Genomic DNA, 26,981 nt, shown 5'->3' on the forward strand with positions numbered 1-26,981 from the left:
CTGTACATTGATTCTTTTTCTTCCTCTTCTTTGTACAAGTGTAAATAAATTCCTTGTTCTTCCTGTTTTCCTGATTCGACCGCCTTAGTGATTTCTCCATTGGGTAAGCGTGGCACGATTAAGAACCACTCCAATCGGGTTTAGTACCTGTTAACGGCCCGAATCGCGGCTCGCTAATCGCTCGGCGTGTCCACTAACGCCGTGGTTCGGGTGGGATTATTTCCTTGCTTCACGGCCGGTGTTAGTACTTAGGTAATAAGACTAATTCGGCTTACAACCCTATTTAACACCGACCGGAAGGAACGTGATAGCCCTGGGATCGCGTCGGCTAGTAAGAAGACAAGGGGAATAATCCCCCCTTGATAAGGGGGAGGCTGACGTTTGGAGATCCGCAACAATATATATATATTTATATATATAAATATATATGGGTCAGAATTTTGAACGAGGTACATTTGGGCCTCCCAGGTGTCAAATTTTTTTTTTTGGAATAGCTAAAAATCACCTTGATATCCTTAAAGCCCTAAGCCTGAGCTATCAAACGCAGCCAAACTGACACCGATCGGCCCAGAGGTTCCGTTTTTATTCATGGTCAAAGTTTCCCTTCCTTGTTAGCATAACGTAAGAGATCAAAATAAGATATATGAATTCCTTCCTCTTCTTCCCGAAGATGCTGTTTCGGCTAGTTTTGCGTACTTAACGCACCAGGAGCGTCCCGATCTTTTGAAATGGCATAGAATTCAAGCTAATGTGATGGTCTGATGGTATATTTCACTTCGATATGCACTTACCTGGCTTACAGGGAGCATGACCGGTGCGTAACGTAAGAGACCGTTATGGTTTCTAAATTCACACTCAAGCTTGTTGTGTCTCAGAGAAACAAAGGAGGTCAATGATTTTTACAGAGTTAATACATACGTATAAGTGCTTTTTTTTGCGCCCTAAAGAAGAACTATGGAACACCCTGATATGTGTAAAACGGGGCTTATATAAATATCTCTTACGTTACGGTTCATCTGCTTCATCCTATATGAGGAGGAGCTGTGACTCAGGAACTGACATGAGTAACACAAAAACACATTCAGTAGAGTAGTTATATAGATCTACTTTTATTCCAGCTGTGAAAAGTATCTGAAAAAGGCTTTTATAATGAATGCATGGCTTTGAAGGGTAACGAAATACTAATAAAATGCCCTTTTTCACCATTTTTTGAGGTTCAGAGGCTTATAACATGTAGATAGTTGATGAAAAGTATATAAAACTACACATTTTCTGAAAGCCGTGATTGTGTTCTACAAGATGACACCTAAATGTACTAATTCAGAACATTTGGGACAAAGTTATATAGGTTTAAAGCAATTAATGTGTGTTTTTGGGGATTTGTACCTCGTTCAAAATTCTGACATATGTATAGCCTGGTGTTGGCTTAGCGGTTAGGGTGCCGGCTTGGGATCCTAGGATCCTGAGTTCAAATCCCGGTCGATCGCTGAATTAACACCAGGGGGGTTGACTCAGCCTGTCATCCTTCCGAGGTCGGCAAATTGAGTACCAGCTTGCTGGGATGAATGATCCCGGTGTGTACCCCGGTTTAGAATAGGTACACCGTATCCCTGCTCATCGTAAGAGGTGACTAAGGGTTGGCGTCAGGAAGGGCATCCGGCCATAAAAAATGCCTCAAAAAGGGAAGCATGAGGTCATGGGGCCCGCAAGGCTAACCCCCGCTTTAGCGGGGAAAAATGGCCTCAAAACGATCATTCATTCATATATATATATATATATATATATATATATATATATATATATATATATATATATATATATATATATATATATATATATATATATATATATATATATATATATATATAATATACAGTGCATTCAGAAAGTATTCAGACCCCTTCACTTTTTTCACATTTTGTTATGTTGCAGCCTTATGCTGAAATCGTTTAAATTCATTTTTTCCCCTCATCAATCTACACTCAATACCCCATAATGACAAAGAGAAAACAGGATTTTAGAAAGTTTTGCAAATTTATTAAAAATAAAAAACTGAAATATCACATTTACATAAGTATTCAGACCCTTTGCTATGACACTTGAAACTTAGCTTAGGTGCCGCCCATTTCTCTTGATCATCTTTGAGGTGTTTCTACACCTTGATTGGAGTCCACCTGTGGTAAATTCAATTGATTGGACATGATTTGGAAAGGCACACACCTGTCTATGTAAGGTCTCACAGCTGACAATGCATATCGGAGCAAAAACCAAGCCATGAGGTCGAAGGAACTGCCTGCAGAGCTCAGAGACAGGATTGTGTCGGCACAGATCTGGGGAAGCATACAAAAAGATATCTGCTGCATTGAAGGTTCCCAAGAGCACAGTGGCCTCCATAATTCTTAAATGGAAGACGTTTGGAACAACCAGGACTCTTCCTAGAGCTGGCCGCCCGGCCAAACTGAGCAATCGGGGAGAAGGGCCTTGGTAATAGAGGTGACCAAGAACCCGATGGTCACTGGCTGAGCTCCAGAGATCCTTTGTGGAGATGGGAGAAACTTCCAGAAGGACAATCATCTCTGCAACACTCCACCGATCTGGGCTTTATGGCAGAGTGGCCAGACGGAAGCCTCTCCTCAGTGAAAGATGCATGAAAGCCCGCTTGGAGTTTGCAAAAAAGCACCTAAAGGACTCTCAGAGTGCTTCATGTGATCTTGTGAGAAACAAGATTCTGTGGGCTAATTTCAATAACAGATTTCATGAAGCCGTTTTCATTCTATAAATCTTGGGGTAAAATTGTTTACGCAACTGGTGGAACATCCCCTGAAGCTCTCGATTATAGTGCACCTAAAATTTGTGGCCGCAAAAGCCATGAAAACGCAAAGCACACAGTAGAAGCAGGTCATGCTCGTGGCTTGTAGAATATTTTTTTTGCGTGTATCCAGCTGCTTTATGCATGGCTGGTGAAAGATGGGTTTTATAAATGGGTCAAGCTAGCGGCTCATGAATTTTATGTTTTTTGCGCCCCTGAAAAATCGTGAATTTGTGGAACATGGCTGCGAATAGAAAGAAAACAGTGAATTAGTGTGACACTTTTCTACGACTAGAGAAACGGGTCACATTTTATCAGCCGCGAATAGCAGAACCGCGGATAGTGGAAGCGCGTATAGCGGAACAGCGGGGTCTGACTGTGTATATATATATATATATTGTTGCAGATTCGGGGGTCGGTGCTCCCCTTATCAAGGGGGGGTTAATCGCCTTGTCTTTTAAGCTGGCCGTCCCCCAATCCTGGAAATTATGACGTCATTCCGGTCGGTGGTAAGTATGGTTGTAAGCCCAATTAGTCTTATTACCTAAGTACTACCACCGGCCGTAAAGCGAGGAGATAACTCCCACCCGAGCCGCAGCGTTGATGGATACGCCGAGCGAAGCGAGCCGGGACTCGGGCCGTTAACAAATACTAAACCCAATTCTAAGCGGTTCCGAAATCGTGCCACAGGTACTCAATTGAAAGAAAAGATGGAGGCGATCGGATTAGGGAAAACCCAAGAAAGAACAGGTGAATTTATTAACAACCAAGAAGAAGAGGAAAGGGAAAGAATGTACAAGAAGAAGAAGCAGAGCAAAAGGACACAGGGCAAGCTCAACTATGCAGTCTTACTTACAACCCCGGACAAACAAACAGACAGACTCACACGGGATGGTAGCTGGTAGGGGGGGAAGGTCCAGGCAGATGGTTCCAGGCGATGGGATCCGGATCCGGGTCCAGGCTCCGGGTCCGCGGGCGAAGAGCGGCAGGCAGCTTTGCGTTTCGTTGGCGCACGACCGGACCTTACATATGCGAGGGGCTGGAATGCTGCGTACGTATAGCGTGCCGAACGCTCTCTCTCTCCCGATCAATCACGGGCCGTATCAAACGGCAGTTCGTATAAAAGATGGTTCCCTGCGCAGTTCTTATTATAATGTCCTCGCTCATGCAGTCTGCAGTTTTTATCATCCGCCGTCTCCGCGCTGTTCTCTCAATAGCAACGGTCCCCTGCGCAGTTGTGAAAGCAGTCCTCGTGCTTGCGCTTATATAACACGCTTTGAAATCAATGCGCGCTTCATAGAGACACGCCCACCAGTGAGCTCACCTCAGCCCTGGTTGGATAGCGAGTGCTCACCGGCTCCGCCCTTGACGGCTCGTTGACAGGGCCATGCCTATATATATTGTTACGGTCCGCGGATTAGATGTTATTTACCGAGCGGAGGCACCGCGGCCGAACAGTTTTTCCCCGATTCACCCAGACATTGGCCGTATCGCGCCACAGCTATTCAATGTGGGAAAACTCTAAAGCGACCGAATGCAAAGAGGAAGAAGAAGACGTACAGAAGAGTAACGGGGTTTATTATTTACACACACACAAGCAAAAAAGAGAGCAGTCACGGTTATTTACAGGGGACATGAAAAAGCAGGTGACACAGTGCAAATTACTAGCTTATACAGACTTAATTGACTACCCAGGACAGAACGAACAGAACAAACTCACGTGCACGAATGGGGAACTTGCAGGCAGGAATGGCTGGAAAGGAGAGGAAGGTCCGGAGCTGGCAGCACGATCGGCGCGTTCGGCAGCCGCCGTCCCTTCGCGGCCCTGCTCAAAACCGCCGTCCAGGCCCCAAACGGCTGTCGAGTGTTGCTGCTGGGGACGCTGCCGCTGGCGAGCAAGGTGACGAATAGCAGGCTTTTGCGCTTCCCTGGATGATCTCTGCTTTTGGACCTCACAACTCAGCTCTTGTCATAGCTCATCTCTCTTCTCAGCTCATCTCTCTTCTCAGCTCATCTCTCTTCTCAGCTCATCTCGTAAAAGCTCATCCCTCATCTCATCTCATCTCGTAAAAGCTCATCTCTCTTCTCAGCTCATCTCTCTTCTCAGCTCATCTCGTAAAAGCTCATCCCTCATCTCATCTCGTAAAAGCTCATCTGCTTGGGGAACGTCCCGCGGCGGGTTATATAGGCCCCGCCCCTCAACCTTCGCGAACCTCCTTGATGTTTCTCTCCACACCCTCTCCAAGTCCAACCCCTTGTTCGTGGTTGGTTGAGTGGGGCTGACTCACTCCTCCCCTCTATGACGAGGTGGGGACCCGCCTTTCTTCCCCAACCCTGCCTCGTGGTCAATGGCGGCAATTGTTGGTTGGCAATGCAAATGGCAATTGACGAAAGGGGAAATGGAGGTTTTTTGGGAATGGGAATGAAGGGAATCTATCTTTTTCACTTGGTGCAATGGAGTGTCATGTTAATGGATGACAAAGCCTTAATCTAAAACACATAATAAAGATATAAACTACTGAACAAGGGTTTTATCGTGTCCTTCAATGGATGCTTTATGGAATTAACTACCGGAACGCCCTTTTAACCTTTACACAACACTGGAGGCAGGAGGGGCCAGAATATCAAACAATGTTACACAGCAATTTCCAATACAATACACACAATCAAAAACATACAATCCTCATATCCGCAACAATATATATATATATATATATATATATATATATATATATATATATATATATATATATATATATATATATATATATATATATATATATATATTGTTGCGGATATGGGATTTGGCCTCCATCCATATCCGCTTGTAAATATTCTCCTATTTCCCCAATACTCCCCAACTATCCCCAATCCCCCATTCCCTAGTCCCATTGTCTGTAAACAACACTCTGTAGCCCCGACCTTCCCCTTTTTCCCCCATTAAATGTCGTGCCCAGGTCCACCGCATCTCACGTAGACAACTTTCGGACATCTTGCTAGTTATTCTTAGTCTATGTCAGTTAAGGACTCGTTTCCATTAATTCTGACTCTTCGTTGCACCAGAATGTGATTGTATGGCACCATTAGTAAGTTTAGGACCTCCCAATACCTCCCCGCATCTCTTCCTCATACAACCACAACAACAACTACAACAACAGCGGCGGCGGCGCGGGGAGTGCGCGTCCTCACTCCGGCTTGGTTAGCCGCCATTGACCATGTGCTCCGACGGGGTTACCACGCAGGGGCTCACTGTCAGCTCCTCGTCAAGGGCGGAGCCCGGTAACCCCCCGCACCCAATAAGAAGCGGCGGACCGATTCCATCTGGGGCGGAGCTAACGAGCCGAGGGCGTGTCACTCCCCGCGGGACATGCGCAGGAAGACGGAGGTGACGTCAGATGCGCCTCAGCTACGAAGAAGAAAGGACGCCACCTCCTAGCGCTGAGAAATACCTTCCGCCTCTCTGGACCGGACCGGGTCGATTCTGCCCCTGAGCCAAGGTGCACCTTGAGCCATCGAATGCCTGCCCTTCCTTGCCATCAATCCCTGTGTAAGTCAGTCTTGTCCCGTTTGTCTGTTGTCTGTCAGGGATAAGATAAGACTGTGTATAAGTGCCCATCTTGCTGTGCTTTACCTCTTGCCGTGTAATCTAACCGTTCTGCATAACCAATATTATATCCTCCTCCGGAGGTCTTGAGAACTGTACCCCTTGTGTCGTTGAATTTATCCCAGCCGTTGTCCTTTCCTTCATTGATTTAGCATAGCGCGATTTAGTCAACGTTCGAGTGTAATCGGGTAAACTGTGCGAACACGGCGGCCATTCCGCTCGGCCCATCATAACATCCTAATAAGTCGTGTCCGTAACAATATATATATATATATATATATATATATATATATATATATATATATATATATATATATATATATATATATATATATATATATATATATATATATATATACTTACAGTGGAACCTTGACTTACGAGTTTAATTCGTTCTGTGACCGAGCTCGTAACTCAATTTGCTCGTTTCTCAAATCAAATTTCCCCATTAAAATGCATTGAAATGCTATTAATCCGTTCCAGCCCGCCAAAAACCACACCAATTTTTTTTAAAATATGCAGTATATATAGAAATATCTCGCGCTTTATATTTCACCTGTATGCAGCATACAAGTTGGCAGGATGGTCTGGACTGGAGGTATGCACACTTGACTCTAAACTGTCGAGCCTGGGTTTGAATCCCGACCCAGCTATAACCTGTCATGTCGGTGTTTCACAGGCAGGGTGATTCATCAATGTGTGTACCGCTAAACTGGGCGCCCCGTTTGCGTCCCATTAGTTGTTGGATGTTAAGGATCTCACCGTGTCTTCCACAAAGAGAAGGCGAGCTATCGCCGGCACTCTGAACAAGTTGTGGCCTGGCATGCTCTTCTCCTCTGCCGTTATATACGTCCTCCTCGGCATCTTTTTCCAGAAGAGCCCTGTCTCGTCACAGTTGAAGATTTGCTGGGGGATGTATCGTTCGGCTTCTATCAGTTCGGCAAAAGTTATAATAAAATCTTCAGCTGTCTTCACATCCGCCTCACCAAGTCGACAACACGCACACCTCGCTCATGTTTTTCGACGATTGCGTGTTTTATATCCAAGCACATCATCCTCTTCTACTTTTCAGTACTGCCCTTGGCACTCAATTACTTAGGACCCATGGTTAAAACTAAGAAATTTTCCAAAATAACCAACATGCGAAAACAAAACAGCAGCGATATACGGCAGATATGCTTGCACGGCAAGATAACCACGTGACCGGAACCCACCTGGTGGCGGCTGGTGTAAGCTCCAAAATAACCAACATGCGAAAACAAAACAGCAGCGATATACGGCAGATATGCTTGCACGGCAAGATAACCACGTGACCGGAACCCACCTGGTGGCGGCGGGCGTAAGCTCCAAAATAACCAAAATGCGAAAACAAAACAGCAGCGATATACGGCAGATATGCTTGCACGGCAAGATAACCACGTGACCGGAACCCACCTGGTGGCGGCTGGCGTAAGCTCCAAAATAACCAACATGCGAAAACAAAACAGCAGCGATATACGGCAGATATGCTTGCACGGCAAGATAACCACGTGACCAGAACCCACCTGGTGGCGGCTGGCGTAAGCTCCAAAATAACCAACATGCGAAAACAAAACAGCAGCGATATACGGCAGATATGCTTGCACGGCAAGATAACCACGTGACCGGAACCCACCTGGTGGCGGCTGGCGTAAGCTCCAAAATAACCAACATGCGAAAACAAAACAGCAGCGATATACGGCAGATATGCTTCCACGGCAAGATAACCACGTGACCGGAACCCACCTGGTGGCGGGTGGCGTAAGCTCGTAACTCAGATCTCGGCTCGCATCTCAAAGCAATAAACCGCCCGAGCGACGGCTCGTATCTCGGAAAACTCGTAAGTTGGTGCACTCGTAAGTCAAGGTTCCACTGTATATATATATATATTTACAGTATATATATATACAGTATATATATATAATTATATATTGTCACACGAAACACTCTGTTAATACCGTAGGATCGCGGATGACCGAACGGGCTTTAACTGAGGCGACGGTCAATGCGGATTCGACTATAAAAGCACGGGAGGAAGAGGAAGAAGCGGCAAGCCCTTACCTGTAGCGATCCGACGGCAGCTCTGATCCTGGAGGAAATGAACTCAAAACAAACGCAGGATTTTGAATGGAAAAGAAAATAATACAAGGGTTTATTTAATAAATATCAGGACAGGGAAACGCGGTGCTAAATCTAAATGCTAGGTTGGGACGTCCCCACACACAGATTTCAAATATAAGACAAAGTAGGAATCGATAAAATAAAACGTTCGTTGTGTATTTGTGTGAGATGTGGGTGCGTCTTATCTGTGTCTGTAGTCCGCAGTCAGGTAATCGTCCAGGCTCCGGTGTTCGGGACCCAAGCGTGCAGTCTGGGCACGGCTCCGGTTGGCGCGAAGCAGGCCTCCGTCCGCCTCGTTCACGCCCTGCTAGTCCCCGAACGACCCGCTCAGCGGCACGCCTCCCTCGCCCCTCGTCGGTCGCACACGAGGTCCCGTCCGCTCGCAGCACCACCCCTCACTTCAAGCACTGAGCACCGCTCCAAGCACCACGACAAGAAGACGACGAACCACCAGGGAAGAACGCCGGTAAGAAGAACGAACGACCACCACGGGAGAACCAGGTAAGAACGCATGGAACAAGCACCAGCGAAGCCGATGACCGAACACAGCGAAGCCCAAGCACCCGCGCAGAACCCAGAGCGAAGTGCCCAAAATGCCCGCGAACCACCCGTTTTATTTCCCGTGGTCTGACGTCAATTCTGGCACGTTCCATTCAGTCCCTCCCTTCTTTCTGGTCTTTCCCGCCTTCCGACGTCACCGGCGCTCTTCCTCTAACTAGCGACCTGCTTTCAAGTAGTGTTCGGCGCCTTCCGCACTGATTGGCCAAATGTTCGCGCCCTCCGCACTGATTGGTGGAGGTGTCACCGGTCGGTGGCCAATCAGTGCGCCGCTCCCTTCCACCAACCAATCACACGTTCCCTGGGCGTGGCTATAGCTTGCCTTACACGATGCTCGTTGCTCAGCCAGCTGGTGGTGTGGCTGGCTGCGGCCCCATGTGGCGGTGCCCCGATCTGGCTTCCTGCCTGTTCTCTTCCAAAGTCATTGTGGTGGAGGGTAATTAATTAATGTGTGCACTAAGGGACCTTTCTAAGTGTCTATATGAGTCTGATGCCATAATGGACACTGGATTTGCGACAGAGGGAACGACAAACGAGTGAATTTTACCCATAATCCCGGCACTAATTAGCACGCCCCGCCCCCTTGTGGCGGGGACACAGATACAACTTATACCGACATCCGGGCTACACACAGAACTTATTACAGGTAGATTCCCTATCACGACAGTCGAGCACCTACCTATGTAGACCTACCTGGCTCTCGACATTCCTCTACCCCCCTCCACCCCCCGGCATAGCTATATATATATATATATATATATATATATATATATATATATATATATATATATATATATATATATACATATATATATATATATATATATAGATATAGATATATATATATATACATATATATATATATATATATATATATATACATAGATATAGATATAGATATATATATATATATATATATAGATATGTATATATAGATATATATATATATGTATATATAGATATAGATATATATATATATATATATATATATATATATATATATATATATATATATATATATATATATATATATATATATATATATATACATATCTATATATATATACATATCTATATATATAAAACACAGTTTGTGTGTGTGTAATGTTACCGATAGACTCCTAAACGGAGAGGCTTACGTGCTTGATATTTGACATAGACATGGCCATTGAGCGTGGGACGAACATGGCCGAACTCAAAATATTTGACGATCCATATTTTTTATTCATATTTACCTCAGCGCATTTCAGCGAAGTACCCGCTAATCTCAGCCGGTTCCAGAGCAGCTCGCTGATTCGCTCAGAGCGATCACGTGATGTTCCATTCCCGCCGCCAGACTGATTCGCTCAGAGCGATCACGTGATGTTCCATCCCGTCACACGTCACTACCTTTTATGCGATCGTGTTTTGTATCGATTTTGTGCGATATGAATTAAATGTCTTTGAAACAGCTGTGAAACGTCTTTCCACAACCCTCCGTAACCGATTGGAGCAGTTTCTTGCCGCACAAAACGAGATCCGCGAAGAGAGTTGGTCGAGTCGTGCTGACCAAGATGGCGACACGGCGGCTTCACTTTTCACGGAGTATGAGCGTTCTATATATTTTCAATTCAGTGCGCCCGTGATTTGTGGCATAGACATGACCATTGGGCCTTCACGGTGTAATTTGTGCGAGGCTTTTGTCCGAGTGAGCTTGAGTCGAGAGGGCGAATGTACGGGTTGGGAATGTACGGGTCTCCCTTCCCCCGCCCGGCAACGCCGGGTACTGGAGGACGTCACAGGATCGGTGAGTCTCCAAAAGCCGCTTCGTGCTGTTGCGAATATGCAGGACTATGTAGCGATTGTTGTGCTGCTCTCCCGACCATGAGAACTGCAACATCATTGTTGACTGGCCATCCCCTTCCCTCCCCCTTCCCCCTCCCCCCTCCCCTCCCCCCTCCCCCCCTTCCCCCCTCCCCTCCCCCCTCCCCTCCCCCTCCCTCCTCCCCTCCTCCCCTCCCCCCTCCCACCCCCTCCCATCCCTCACCCTCCCCACCCCCCCTCTTCTCCCCTCTCCCCCTCCCCCTCCCACTCTTCTCCCCTCCCCCTCCCACTCATCTCCCCTCCCCCCCCGTTCCCCTCCCCTCCCCTCCCCCCCCCCGTTTCCCTCCCCTCCCCTCCCCCGCCCGGCAATGCCGGGTACTTCTGCTAGTCTATATATATATATATCTGTGGAGCGTCTGTGTTGTCCTGTGTTGTCACTGAACTACTTTCTCAAACTTTTGTGAAATCGTACCAAACTTCTGGAATGCACATATCTCTCCCGTCGGTATGTCCTAAGGGTATTTTGTTTTGAAAAATTTTCCAATTTTTTTTTTTGGGGGAATTTTTTTTTTTTCAACTTCAATTGTTTATAAATTGTGATATCACGTATATTACAAATACATTTGTGCAAAATAATTGTTTGAATTATGATTCGTTTAAACCATGACAAAACGGCAACTCGGGTACAGTCATTTATCTATATATCTACACATCTGAGCAGTGTCTGTGTTCTCACTTAACGACTCCCTCAAACTTTTGTTTCCGTGGTTGTGAAGTGTTTTTAATAACGTTGTGGTGGTTTTGAATCACGTGGTGGTGAGGTATTTTGAATTATGTGGTGGTGAGGTGTTTTTAAATCACATGGTGGTGAGGTGTTTTTAAATCACATGGTGGTGAGGTGTTTTGAATTAATTGGTGGTGAGGTATTTATAATTACGTGGTGGTGAGGTGTTTTTAATTATGTGGTGGTGAGGTGTTTTGAATTACTTGGTGGTGAGGTGTTTTTAAATGACGTGGTGGTGAGGTGTTTTTAATTTTGTGGCTGTGAGGTGTTTTTATTACGTCTTTTATGGCTGAGGTGTTTTTATTACGTGTTTTATGGCTGTGAGGTGTTTTAAATTACTTGGTGGTGAGGTGTTTTGAATTACTTGGTTGTGAGATATTTTGAATTACGTGGTGGTGAGGTGTTTTGAATTACGTGGTGGTGAGGTGTTTTAAATTACTTGGTGGTGAGGTGTTTTGAATTACGTGGTGGTGAGGTAATCGTCCCAAACTTCCAGTCTGCACCTACCCCTCCCCTATGTATGTGCAGAGGGATTCTTTCTTGGAAAAAAAAAAAACATTCAACCTAAATCTTCAACCTAATTTGCATATAAAAATGTAATATCACAAACACAACAAATACATTTGTGCAAAGTAATTGTTTGTATTATGATTGGTGAAAATCATGACAACACAGCAACTCAGGTACAGTCATTATCCTCAGCTAAAATAAGCCCGTTCCTCAGTAACGACGCATGGTGAGGCGAGCGTAGCGAGCCGAGCCAAGCTAGTGTATATATATATATATATATATATATATAATTATATATATATATATATATATATATATATATATATATATATATATATATATAGTGAAACCTTGACTTCCGAGTTTAATTCGTTCTGTGACCGAGCTCGTAACTCAATTTGCTCGTTTCTCAAATTAAATTTCCCCATTAAAATGAATTGAAATGCTCTTAATCCGTTCCAGCCCCCCAAAAACCACACCAATTTTTTTTGTTACGTGTTTTTAAATAAGAAAAATGTACTTTATAAATAACAAATAATGTATAAACAAGCACGACCTCGTATATACTGTACATAATAAAAGAGAATGTAAAGAAATAAACTGGTTTTATTAAGTGTATTTACTCACACTCCTCACTGTATTTACTAACTGTATTTACTGACTGTCAACCACACAAACAACAACTTCTCCATCTCTTCATGGACAGAGGTCCGGAGCTTTGAAATAATCTTAACGCCCTTGGCTGGCGTTATAGCCTTTATCGACTCCTTCTGCTTCAAAATCGTACATATCGTAGAAGTACTACGATCGTACTGCCTCGCCAAGTCGACAACACGCACACCTCGCTCATGTTTTTCGACGATTACGTGTTTTATATCCAAGCCCATCAACCTTTTCTTCTTCTCAGCACTGCCCTTGGCACTCAATTTCTTAGGACCCATGGTTAAAACTAAGAAATTTTCCAAAATAAACAAAATGCGAAAACAAAGCAACAGCGATACGGCAGAGATGCTTACACGGCAAGATAACCACGTGACCTGAACGCTCGCTGGGCCACCTAGTGGCGGGTGGCGTAAGCTCGCTCGCTCGTAACTCAGATCTCGGCTCGCATCACAAAGCAAAAAATCGACCGAGCGATGGCTCGTATCTCGGAAAACTCGTAAGTTGGTGCACTCGTAAGTCAAGGTTTCACTGTATATTATAAAACATGAGTGTCCGTCACCAAACTACTTCCTCAGTTTTGGGGCTATCCCCGCCAAACCTCCTGTGGAACGTTTTGGGGTCCCAGTGGATGTTCAACGGTAGGTAGGAGGTTTCAAAAATCCTCAATAAAATTGTGATTTTGAAATTAACTCGATACGAACCTGCTGTGAAGTGGACAGATGACGGCAATGAGCTGGTTTTATAATATCTCAATACAATCGTCATTTAAAACAGTGTTTTGTTAAAGTATTTTATCCAATTTATTATTGGAATGACGTTTGGAATTGAGTGAATACAATTACGATTTTGAATTCGTAATTGTATTCACCCAACCGTACGGTACTTCACATCCTGATTTAAATATTTGTTTATGTCACGAATGTTGGTAAAAGTTAATTTTTTTATGTTAATGTTATTTAATTTGTGATTGAAGTTATGCTGTTTGGAATGAAAGTAGAGATATTGAGTTCAAATGAATGACGAAATGCTGTGAGGGTTTCTACTTTCTAAGTGTGACATTCGCGGATCGCCATATGCAGATTCGCCAGGGCCTGGGGATAGAACCATTCAAACGGGTACATTTTTCATGGAAGTCCTTCACTAACCTGTTGTCCGTGCTTGATGTTCGACAACAGGTAGCACAGGAATGTGGAATTTATTGGCTCCATCCGTCGTTTTTTTAACCTACGTCTTTCACCCTGGTGTTGGGCTAGCGGCTAGGGTGCCGGCTTAGGATCCTAGGATCCTGGGTTCGAATCCCGGTCAATCGCTGAATTAACGCCAGGGGGGTTGACTCAGCCTGTCATCCTTCCGAGGTCGGCAAATTGAGTACCAGTTCACTGGTAATTCCCTGCTTGTCGTTAAAGGTGGCAAAAAGGGTTGGCGTCAGGAAGGGCATCCGGCCGTAAAACATTGCTTCAAAAAGGGGACTGAAAAACAACAACAACCACAGTTCCCGAAAAAGGCCAACCCCCGCTTGCGGGGAAAAATGGCCTCTAAAGGTGGTTTTTCACAAACCTGCTGTCCATGTCGGACGTGCAAACTGAAGGTGCCACAGGAATGTGGAATTTATTGGTTACATGCTTTGGCATTCACCGTTTCTGCATTGTCTGTTTGCTCATGGCCTCCCACCCGTGCCTTACAATGTACATGTGAGATGATTTGTTCTCAGTATATGAAATGATGCTTTTATTCTCTTGAACAGATTTAAGGTTTGGTGGCGGGTGGTCATGTACTTTGAGTTGAAGGTCAATACGAGTTGAAACACATTCTTCTTAAATTGTCGTCATTGTGTTGCCCTGTGTTTCAGGGACTTGCAGACCGTGAGTTTGTGCACAAACTTGAAGGATTGCTGCAACGTGCATATCAATTGCAGGAGGAGCTTGAAGCTGCAGCCTCATGTCATCCCTTCATGCCAACATGTGACAAAGGTATGTGCAAATCAGATTTTGTAGCTCTTTAACAGCCACTATTATCCCACCTTGTGGAGTCAGCCGGGGGAAGCTTGGCCCAAGTCTTTCACGAACCGGCCTGGCCAGGCCTGACATTCGCCTAGTTAGGGCAGGAAGGACACCATGGGATCTTTAACGTCCACCAACCCATGCTGTCAGATGGGACTCAGTTTAACGTCCATCCGAGAGACAGCACACACTTTGATGAATCACTCTGCTTGCGAAACGCCAAATATATTATTTAGGTAGTCGGTTGTAGACAGCAACCGCCCAGGGTGGTAATACCGTCCTGACTTAGGAGCATTAAAGTGGTGCCCGGAACCATCTCACACTTTCCATGTCAGGATTGCTGGTCTTACTTACTGTCTCACTTAAACAACAGCTACCGGGCTAGCTTCAATCTCTTTCTCGCAAACAAGCACCATACACTTTTCATCATACACTTTTCTTCTCTTTTATTTAAGGCCTGGCCTCGATGAGGGCTATACAGTCCGTGCCTGGAGCCTCCAACATAAAAATATATATATATAACCAACAGTATATAGCTGGGTCAAGATTCTAACCCAGGCTAGACAGCTTAGAGGCGAGTACGCGTATCTCTAGGCCATCCTGTCAGCCCAGCAAAATCAGACCATTCCTTAATAAAAGTTGAAGTGAACTCCTGTAGATCTGGATAGTATATGTATAAATTAGCAAAGTTCACAGCAGGGCAAAATGGAACGAGTTAACAATTAAAAATACCTGGAGTATGAGAAGGTGTTGGGAGACAAAGGAAGTAGAGTTATCAAGAATGCAAAAACTCATTGGTACGTGTTGGAGGTGAAATAGAAGTTTATGACCTGCTATCTCAAAGGACAAGGGATATGGATATGGAATTTTACAAACCGAGGAAGGCAATCCTGCACAAGACTTGGGGAGGATAATATAAAATTAGTCCCTCGCACGCAAGAACAAGTTCCTGGATAAACACGAGTGATCTTGTGGTGCACGGAATGAGTATGGAGGACAGTAAAAGGTGAGAGGAAAAACTGAAAGGTAATTGAAGACTGCAAAACCACCAAACTTTCTTTACAGTGAGAGATGAGCAGGTCCTTTTCCTCAGCTAATTTGATGGGAAGACAAGTGTCCTGATCAGAGTAGATTGTTGTTTCTTCAAATACCACTGACTTGACTGTAAATATAATAAATTTCAAAGTAGTCTCCATGTTTGATCCACAGGTTTTGTCAATGTTGTGTTTTGAGGTAGGTTGTTTTTGGCTTGTATTTATTTTCAAAAATGAAAATTTGGACATGAACATCACTCGTCCTACATACTGTGCTGTGCCTGTGAAACCATGTTCAGAAAACTTCTTCTTTTATTGTGTTTGCCAAGCACTGCGTTGATGCATTCTGCTATCATGCAGATGCCCCATGTTATGGCATCATCTTGTTTATCTATAGCTCTAGGGTTGGTGTGGGGTTGGGCAACAAAATATCCGAAAACCTGCCAAAACTTGGGGTATGTTAGGAACAGGAAAGAAATATACCGTCAGGTATACTTATTTTATGAATGCCCAACTAATATTGCCTTTTGTGCTGGTATTCAACCAATATCTAACAAATTGGTCATTCTAATTGTACATTTGATATTTTCACTTGTGTTGCAGCTTGTTTTAATGTTTTACGAGTACTCTACTGCATTCCAGTGTCATTTGCACATGTTTGTTTTCGTTAATGTTGTGATACTAACTTTGGTGCTTCATGACTGCATTGTTTCACCAGAATGATGCATTTAATTGTCTGGATATCCCATGCTGTCTTGAACAGGTGTTTGCATCTTGGACAGAACAAAAAGATCATGGAAGGTGGACACCTTTAGCATCGCTTCTGATGACTCCTTTGTGTCTGCTACTGAGGTCACTAGCTTTGTATTCATACAATTTCATTTTGTTTCATTCATTGTTTTGTTTTCCACAAAACTCTACAATAGCTCAGTGTTTTGTTAATTATGCTCATTTATTAGTTTCACCCTGAAGTGGTTGCGAGACTATTGTAACGCCACTGTCTTGTCTGTGTGTCCCTGTTTATATATTTTCGCTGAAAACACTTTTTTTTTTTCTCTGAGACTGCTTTTCCCTTTAAACATGGGAAGGACTCCACATGGAGAATATTTTATTAACAACTTTTTTTAATTTCCCTTATGAATCACGAACCTCCGTGAACCTATCGCCCCCCCCCCCCCCCCCCCACCCCCATTTCCCATTGAAACATTGCCCCGACATTCACGGGTTCGACGTGCATTTTGCACATGTGCATGCTGCATTTTTCAGGAACGTATCCCCCGCAAATGTCGGGTTCTTACTGTACTTGTTATCACGAATAAGTGGCTGTGTGTTAAAATGCCCTTTATACACTTGCTTTATGTGGCCCTCGCCATAATATTCACCATAACATGCACTCACTTGCTCCACCATAACTCTCTTTCTTCATGCTTACACTATTTGCCTCATCCTTTTTTTTTTTTTTACTTTCTTTTCATATGCAAGCAGCTCATGGAGCTATTTGTGGGAGCACATGAACACGCTCTTAGAGGACCTCCATCCCTGCAGCACCTTGACCTTTATGAGAATGGAATGCAGCAAGTGCAGGATGGGCTTATCACCTGCAGAACGTTTCGGTAATTTTTTTGAATTGTACATTCTGCCCAGGAAAGCCACATTTTCACCGATCTGCTTATATTGCTCTGAGCCTGTTATTTTATGTAATTAGTCTGTGAGCACTGAATTTTGAACATTTATGTGAACGCAATATAGTAAAGTAGCAGGGGCTGTCCCAGGGAGAGGAGGGTGGGGGGGGGGGTTACTTGGCACTGCCCAGCTGGGTGAGCTTTTCCCAGCAGAGGTTTCAGGACATGTTGGGCATTGAAAAGCGATGTTTTTTTTTTTGTTTGTTTTTTTTAGTACAGAATCGAGGCTCGTGAAAGAGCTAACATTTATCACAAAAAGAAAATCAAACAGACAAACAAAATGCATAAAAAGAGGGGGCGGTAGACAGGATGGGGAGAAAGGGGAAGCACACAAACACAACATTTGAGAGCAGGGACATCGGGAGATGTGTGGGAGGGAGAGGGCTTGGGGGGGGAGGGAGGAGGCGTGGGAAGGGGGAGGGGGTGGGAGAAGTATAAAACACAAGGACACCAAGGACTTCCAGGAAAGAAGTTGGTATTTAAAAAAATTGGATTTGGGGTGAAATTAGCAGGGTTAGAAAAGATCAAGGTTTTTGGATGGGGGAAGATAAGAGATGGTGGTGAACAGCTGTTTTAAAGACCTGGAGGGAGGAGTGGGATTGAAGAGAGTGAGGGAGTTTGTTCCAGAGGCGGGAGAAAAGAGGAATGAAGGAGTGAAGGTGAGCAGAGTCTTGATTTTGGCAGTTTAACCTTAAGAGGGTTGCAGGCAGATCTTGTGCGACCTGTAGGAATATTTGGGGGACAGAGCCCAGAGAGAGCTGGGGGAGCAAGGCCGGAGAGGAGTCGGTAGAAGACGGAAAGACCACCAACCTGCCTGCGTAAGTGAAAGGCCCTCAGAGATAGCTTCATCGCGGGAGATTCCAATGATTCTGAACGCTTTGGTTTCAACAGCGTGAAGACGAGCTAGGTGTGAGGCAGGAGCACCAGCCCCGAGGGGAGAGCAGTACTCCATTGAGCTGCGGATGAAAGCCTTGTATGTGGTGAGGAGCTCAGGTGTGCCAAGGAAGGACTTCGCACGGTGGAGGATGCCCAGTCGGCGACTGGCTTTGGAGGCCAGCTTGGAAATGTGGTTTTCCCAGGAAAGATCATGGCAGATAGTGAGACCCAAAAGCTTGAGTGACAGAACTTCTTGGAGAGGATTATTCAGAAAGTGGATGGGAGGGTTGTCCAGTCGATCTTTTCGGAGAGACATCGTAAGAGTGTGAGATTTGTCAGGATTGAAAGACATGTTCCACTTGTTTGCCCAGTCTGTGATTTTGTCCAGGTCTGCAAAGAGTGAGGAGGCTGCAGACTGCCGATCTGAGGGATGCGGAATGGAGCAGCAGAGAGTGGAGTCGTCAGCAAAGAGATAGAGAGGATTTTCAAGAGTCAGAGAGATCATTGATGAAGACCAGAAAAAGCACAGGGCCCAGAACACTGCCTTGGGGAACTTCAGCCTGAACAGGAAGAGGAGATGAGAGAAACCCATTCAGGGCCACACATTGACTGCAACTAGAGAGTCCGCCAGAGAGGAAGTCCGCCAGCCATGCGTAGAGATTTCCATGGATACCAAAGGAGGAGAGTTTGCTGAGCAGAGCGGGGTGCCAGACCGTATCGAAGGCACGTGATATGTCGAGGGAGACGGCTCTAATTTCCTGTTTGGCATTGAGGACCTCCATCCATTGTTGAGACAGCAGAAGCAGCATGTCCAAAGTAGAGTGACCTGGTCTGAAACCAAATTGATGATCAGAGATCAAGCCATTGGAGAAGAGGAAAGATTTCATATCCGAAGCAATGATGGATTCCATGACTTTGCTGATAATTGGGAGAAGTCTGATTGGTCTGTAGTTGCAAGGATCTGTTTTTGCACATTTTTTGTGTAAAGCGGTGATGTTGGCTGATTTCCAAGCAGATGGCAGATGACCTTGAGCAAAAGAGAGGGTGAAGAGAACAGAGAGAGGGAGTGAAAGAGCGGAAGAACAGGATTTTAGGACCCATGGGCTGATGCCGTCAGGTCCAGTTGCAGAATCAGAGTCAAGGGTTGACAGAAACTTTTCCACCTTGTCAGGAGGAAAGGACAGAGTCCAGGAGCAGCTGGGTACGACTGGGTACGGTGGGTACAGAGAGGGATGGATTTGGGAAACAAGATTTAGAGGCAAACACAGAGTTGAGGCATTCAGCTTTTTCACGTGCGGAGTCAGCTGTGTAGCCGTTTGAGGTAAGGGAGGGGATGGAGGGGGCACAAACACCAGAAACAGATTTGACCAGACACCACCAGGATTTGGAAGAGGGAGACAGATAAGAGAGTTCGGTCTTGAGAACAGAGAGATATTGTTTCCTGGCTCTCCTGAGGGTGGACACACACTTGTTTCGGGCTTTGTGAAAGGAAATGAGATTTCCTTCCGTTGGATTTGCTTTCCAGGAGACGAAGGCAAGTTGTTTCTGAGCAACAGCCTCACCACAAGATTCCGTGTACCATGGACGGGAGGAAGGGTATGACAACTGAAGACGAGATGGGATAAATCTGTGCATGAGAGAGAGAGCAATTTACTTTGGAAGAATTCCCAGGACGAGTTGATGTTCGAGGCGGTCGAGATGGGAGACCAGTCCAGATGATTGATGGCTGCTTGAAGACCGTGCCAGTTGGCCTGAGTGAAATGCCAGACTCGTCGACGCTGAGGAGACTCCCTGAGAATGGTCAGAGAGATGTCCACTTTAACAAGCATATGATCAAATGAGCCGATTGGAGCAGAAGAAGAGCAGCAGACATTTTCAGGGAAGTTAGTCATAACCAAGTCCAGAAGAGAAGATGCTCCGTTGACTGACATCCGGGTCGGGAAATTGACAGATTGTGTCAGTCCCAGTGAGTCGCAGAAGTCCTTTGCTGAGGAGCCATGGCTGGTGAGAGAGGTACCCACACCCAGCCAACTGGCATGGTGACAATTGAAATCACCACATATGAGGAAGAGAGAGTTGGGATGAGTAGCTAGAAGTTGGTCCATATTATCAGACAGCAAGATGTAGATGGGGTCATCAATGTTTGGTGGATGGTACAACACACATATGAACAAAAGGTGGGAGCGAAGGGGAAGCCGTAGCCAGAGGTATTCCTGGGGGTGAGGTGGAGAGAGGGTAGTGCAGGGCGAGTGAGGAAGAGAGTTTTTGATAAAGATAGCAACCCCACCTCCAGGACGAGGCTCAGGTCTATCATACCGGAGGAGGGAGTAACCCGGGAGAGATACTAAGGAATCAGACATCATGAAGGAGGAAAGTTTCTGTTAAGCAGATCACGTCTGGTTTGTCAGAAGCAACCTGTATGGAGAGATCAGTCAAGTTTGAACGAAGGCCCCGGATGTTTGAGGTCCATACCGTTAATGAAGAGGAAGGGGGAGCATCAGATACAGAACAGGGGGGAGAAGGGGTAGGGTAAGATGTGGAAGAGGTGGAAGAGGTAGGGAGAGCTGTTGAAGGTGTGTCAGAGATTTCAGAATAGCTCGGAGAAAGTGAAGGATGGGGCGGACAAAAGGTTTGATGGTGATTGGGTGAGGCACAGTGAGGTGTTATTTGAGGAGGGGGAAGAGCGAGGCAGAAGGTTGGGGGAGATGGAGGTGAGAGTTGGAAGGGGGAAGAAGCGGGGAGGACGCTTTGAGGAGGAGGGGTGAGGGGGGGGGAAATGGAGAAGAAATGAGGGTGGGGAGATTTGAAGGGGGGGGGCGAGGGGGGAGTTTAGGAGGGAAGGGACAAGGGGGGGGGGATTTGAAAGGGATGGGAGATGGGGGAGATTTGGAGGGGAGCGGTGAGGGGGGAGTCTAGGAGGGGAAGGGCGATGGGGAGTCTAGGAGGGGAGGGGCGAGTGGGAGTCGAGGAGGGGAGGGGTGTGGGGGGAGTTTAGGATGGAAGGGGCAAGGGGGGAGATTTGAAAGGGATGGGTGATGGGGAGGATTTGGAAGGGAGGGGTAACGGGGAAGATTTGAAAGGGATGGGTGATGGGGAAGATTTGGAGGGGATGGGCAAGGGGGAAGATTTGAAAGAGATGGGTGATGGGGAGGATTTGGAGGGTAGGGGCAAGGGGGGAGATTAGGAGGGGAAGGGTGAGATTGGATTTTAGAAAGTGTACGAACATTTATTGGGAAACGAACATTTATTGCAAAATGAGTTTCTTGTGACCTTCGAGTCAAAAATACGTTTGAGGATGCTGGAGGGGGGATGGAGTGCAGGTGAGTTTAGGGAATGTAGGAAAGAGGAACTGTAAGAGATGGAATTTTTTTTTGGAATGAATAGATTTGGTGAGAAAGTCGAAAACACCCTTTTAAAGAAGAAGAAGAAAAAGGTGTTATAATATACGACAGAATACAGTACTTCAGGGGAAAGTTTATTAAACATTTTTAAATTTAACAGTGAAAACTATCTGGGGAAATGGAGGTGAAACACGTGGTCGAAGAACGAACGAACGAATAAGAACAACGAATAAACGAATAAGAACAACGAATAAGAATAAAGGAATTTATTTTATTTTTTTTGAGATTTTTAAACAAGGACATATGGGGTGAAAAGACTGGGAAAAACAGAGAACGAAAGTAATTGGGGCACAATCGACGGACCGCTGAGAGAAAAACAAAGCCTCAAGGTAGGACACGGTAGCCGACAAGGCCTCAAAAGACGTGACACAAATTAACCGACGATTTTCTATACAGGTATGAAAAATTAACACCGAGAATCTTCCTCAGGACACACTATAGGTACACACACCGAACGATAAATACAGTTTCGACAAAAACAATTGTGAACAATTACTTAACTTCGAAAACGTGAGAGCGTGGACAGCTTCGAAAAAACGTGACTCGCCGACAAAGATCTCGCAAGATCTCGCCGTTATTGGCACAATGTCGTTATTGGCACAATGGTGGTTGCTTTTGCCTGCAAGTCGGCGGCAGCAATGTCTGAGCCCACGTGCCATTGTATACTTTATAGCAGCCTTTGGTGGCCTCAAAAGGGACGTTAAGGCCTACGTGCAGTAGCTTAAAGCCTTGCCCAGATTCTGAAGTACCTACACCCAATTGCGGCCTCTCGGTACTATGGTTCAGTTGTGAAAGGATAATGTACAAACATACAAACACTTGGAAATATTTATAGAGATAACAAAATTGTAACATTGCAGCTTCCCTCTTTTCTAAACACATTTTTGGTGTGATGTACATAGGACTGAACTGCTTGGTTGCTGCAGTGATGGCGACTTTCTGGCTAAACTGCATTGTGTCCGCCAAGCATTTCGGGTATGATTGTGGATGAATGTTGGATTAGGAAAACGAAAAGTAACCCTGACAGACCATTGTTTTTATCTTTTAGTTGAGTAATTCTGTCCAATTTTTCCATTGTCAATTTATTTTAACAGTAACAACTTTCATTTATGTTGTTTATATCGACATGTGCCTTACCCTTCTTTGCTCTATATTGCTGTTGCCCTGAACATTATTTAGGAAGAGAATTAACCTGCCTTGTAAAATTAACTTTGTAAAGGAGAGCAAGCCCATGGGGTTACTGTCATGTTGCTACAATGTCATTAGGTTTTGGAGCTGAAACGCCACCTTTTTTCTGGTTTTGCATGAATGGCGCCTGTTTTCTTTAGTTTTATGTTCATAATCTCTGTTTCTTTGCCCAAGTAGTACATGCTGGAGGAGGAAACTGTGCGTACATTATTTGCTGAAACTGGCAGGCGGATTATCGCAGGACTGCTGAACAAGGCTGGAAAAGTAAGGCTTCAATAAATCAAGTGTAATAACATTATTGTTTACGCATCTCCAAAATTTCCAAACACATCTACATTCTTCTATTCGAGAGCGGATGCATTTGGAGCTTTTTAAGTTCCACTTCAAGGAGTAAAATGTAAAACAAGGATAGGAAGATTATTTGTAATACCAGCGATTACCCAAGTGGCGCTATTTCCGCCACACACATACGCCATATGTATACACAGCGATTATACGCATACACATATACAGCGATTATACGCATCTGCTCCATTACAGATAAATGTTGACCTATTTAGTGATGCATGATACATCCTTTGGAGGTACTAACATTAACCCACTCTGTTACTACCCCACCATTACTCTTTTAATTAGTGCCACATTAATAATACTGTATTTCATGTTGACATATAATTGCAAGGAGATTTTGAGCATTCCCTCATTTACAGTTTTCTTGGTCACAGATTATGGATGCAGAACCTCCTTTAGGTTGAGCCTTTTGGGTCATCTCATCTCGATTGTCGAAGAGATATTATAAAATGGGTCATAATGTCCTTCCGTCCGGTCGTCCGTCAATTTTTTCCTATTTTTGCTATTTCTCCCTTGTCATCTGCCTGATTGGTCTGAAACTTGACACATGAATACAAGCCAGTAGCCCGCACAATCGTTTAGGCTTAGTTATTTAATTATTTTTTTTAATCATGAGGGCTCCTATCGGGAGTTACCTCCTGGAACTTTGGATCCCTACTCGTCCCTTATTTAGTCCCCTACCGGTGTACACCGGAGGGGACTATAGGTTTGCACTCCGTCTGTCCGTCCGTCAGTCTGTCACGCAAAGAACAGTTTTCTGTACTTTTTTTCCTAAACTCTGAATGCAAGTGATTTCAAACTTGGTACATCGTTTCCTCATGATAAGTTACAGATCAAGTTCGAACTTCATGATGTTTCGATCATTTTCGACAAAGTTATGGCACTTTGTTTATTCTAGAGTTCTCCTCAAGCCGCACCGCGCGCCCTCAGCCTCGTCTCGCGAACGTCAAAAGCGCGACACAGCGCGTGCTTTCGGGAGGGGCGGAGCCAAGCCGAGCAACATATATGTATGTATGTATATATATATATATATATATATATATATATATATATATATATATATATATATATATACACACACACATCGATCATTGATCGTGAACCGGAAAATATAATAAATTACTGATATTTAGCGACTCGAAAGGTTCTTTATCAACAACTTATTTTCTCGTGCTTCTGCTGACCTGTCTGCAAGGTGTATAAATCGAAGTCCCGAGTGCAAATCACAGGTGAGCCCGTCCTGAGGTAATTAGCGATTGGGAATGATTCAGAACCTGTGGGTAAATAACCCTTGGTAATTTCCCCAACAGTTTTCCGGACGACAGACTGCCGGTAGGGGACATGTATTGCAGCGCAATACTCAGAATGCTTGTTTTCCAACCTATTACTTTGAAACCCAATCCAGCCCTTATACTCGATAGCCCGCACAATCGCTCAGGCTTCGATTTTTCGATTTCGGATCATGAGGGATCACAAGGGGGTGGTGGTTACACCCTGGAGCTTCGGATCTCTATTCCTCCCTTATTTAGCAACCGATTGTTCTGAAATACGAAACGGCCCTTCTACTCGATGGTCCGCATGATTGCTCGGTCTTAGCATTTTCGATTTCAGATCATGGAGGTTTAGGGCACTCGGGCCTATTTATTTGCTTTTACTTATAAAGAGATATTTGGAAGAATTTATGTGACAGTCAAATAATGCATATATGATGCACTCTTAATGAGGTTGTTGAACAATGAACCACCAGGATCCAACTGGCTTTGTGGAAGCCTATGAAGAAATGCTGCGATATTCTGAGCAGGAAGACTATTGGACGATTACACAAGTGGAGCTTGAGGGTCGAGGGGTAAGTGAGATGTTTGTTTTGCAGGAATGCAAACTGTGATTTGCAAGTGAGATAATACATCTTGATATAGATTGACACCTTGGCATGATCTTCATTTTTTGAACCTGCAACAAGCACATCTATCTTTGAGCACTTTCTGGACCCCCTATTATTTTGACCTTTTTGCAGGAACACTGTTAATATCTCATAGTCTCACTATTGCTACTTCTGCACATATCTGCCAGATTTCTGCCATTAAGGGAATTATCACTTTTTTGCATCAAAACTGGTCAATGCAGAGTTGAAAATCTAATGCTTATTTTTTGCTGAATCTGAATAAATTGTATGCCAGGCTCAATTTTCACACTTTCAGCCTTTAAAATGAAAAACAAAATGACCATCATTTGACAATGATATTTGGCCATATATGAAGCCTATACTCTTGCATTTGGTGTCAAAATCCATTTCTTTCTAGTCATGAGGTCTAATGACTATGTATGCATATAATATTTTATGGCAACGATCTTGGTTTGAAGAAAGCCTCAATTTTGCCCTTACTTTTGCTATTGAAGATGTTCTCTCCTAATGGTACATCTTGACTGAAGCCACAATCAGCACTCAATTAGCGTTCTCCATAATCCGCGGACCTCGGACACATACAATATCCATGAACGTTTACCGATTGCATGGCCGAAGAGACAGAAATATCCTTAATGTTTTCTGTGGCATCACAACATCGTACTGATGACCGCACTCGACACAATTTATCCATTAGAGTTTTCTGAAGGCGCTGCAATGCGAGATGCGATATAAGCTCAATCAATTTGGAAATACTCCTGAAACAGTGTATGGCATAGAGGTAGAATATATATATACTGAAACGCAAAAGAAACTTACCACCTTTGAAACCTTTAAATATCAACAATAACACTGTGTGTAGTAAATGTGTGAACTTATTTGTGGACAATAGTGTCCTCACTGTCAGACAAAACGGTCACGGATGGTCACTTGAACCTTCAATGGTCACTTCATAGCACAGCTGTTGAACAGCCGTTTTGACTGTCAGTGATTAGCCAAGGGGTACGGGATGATTTTAATGAGCTGCACGTGATGTCTTGATATTGGCTTTTAAAAGGCCAGTGCAAAATGGGCATTTCAATCAACATGCCACGATTGTCAAGGGATCAACGGCAGCGTGCCCTGGGCATGCTGCAAGGCGGACTGAGCTACCGTGAGGTGGCACGTCGCCTTGGCTGTTCACATCAGACGATATCGGCCCTGGTGGACAGAGACACCCTCCACAACTCTGCAGATGACAGACCTCGATCAGGGAGGCCAAGAGTCACCACTGCAAGGCAGGACAGGCAGATGGTCCGAAGTCACCTGCGGGATCGATTCCGTCCAGCATCCCGCACTGCGGCAGAAACTCCGGGGCGTGCAAACCCACGGATCTCCAATGATACTGCACGAAGACGACTGCATGACTATGGTCTGACTGCCAGAAGACCATACAAAAGAAACTTACCACTTGTTTGAAATGTAATAAAATTGTAACAGTTCAAAATAAAACAAACCAACAATTGCTAATTGAAACATTGGCATTTTCTTGATGACATGTCAAGTTTTTGACCAAGATACACCATCTCATCAGTTTGTTCTACAGTACAGAACAGCACAGGGTGCAATGTCAGTCCCCTTTCAATAGCGTGTGTGGCCACCATTGTTTTGGATACAGGCAGTGCATCGTTGGCGTA

The 26,981-nt window shown here is 44.7% G+C and overlaps 1 protein-coding gene across 2 annotated transcripts in view; it reads left to right on the plus strand.

The window, feature by feature from the left end:
• Positions 1–26,981, plus strand: part of MIGA1 (mitoguardin 1) — a 102,451-nt gene that overhangs the window by 55,110 nt on the left and 20,360 nt on the right. For both annotated transcript variants that reach the window (XM_068124855.2, XM_078783548.1), the window contains exons 7-12: positions 14,720–14,840; positions 16,668–16,756; positions 17,390–17,517; positions 22,766–22,838; positions 23,229–23,315; positions 25,150–25,248. In XM_068124855.2, the coding sequence (XP_067980956.2) occupies positions 14,720–14,840; positions 16,668–16,756; positions 17,390–17,517; positions 22,766–22,838; positions 23,229–23,315; positions 25,150–25,248 (597 nt within the window). The remainder of the gene's footprint in view (positions 1–14,719; positions 14,841–16,667; positions 16,757–17,389; positions 17,518–22,765; positions 22,839–23,228; positions 23,316–25,149; positions 25,249–26,981) is intronic.

The sequence above is a fragment of the Myxine glutinosa genome, chromosome 8, assembly GCF_964187855.1.
Source record: "Myxine glutinosa chromosome 8, kmMyxGlut1.1, whole genome shotgun sequence".
Classification (NCBI taxonomy): Eukaryota; Metazoa; Chordata; class Myxini; order Myxiniformes; family Myxinidae; genus Myxine; species Myxine glutinosa.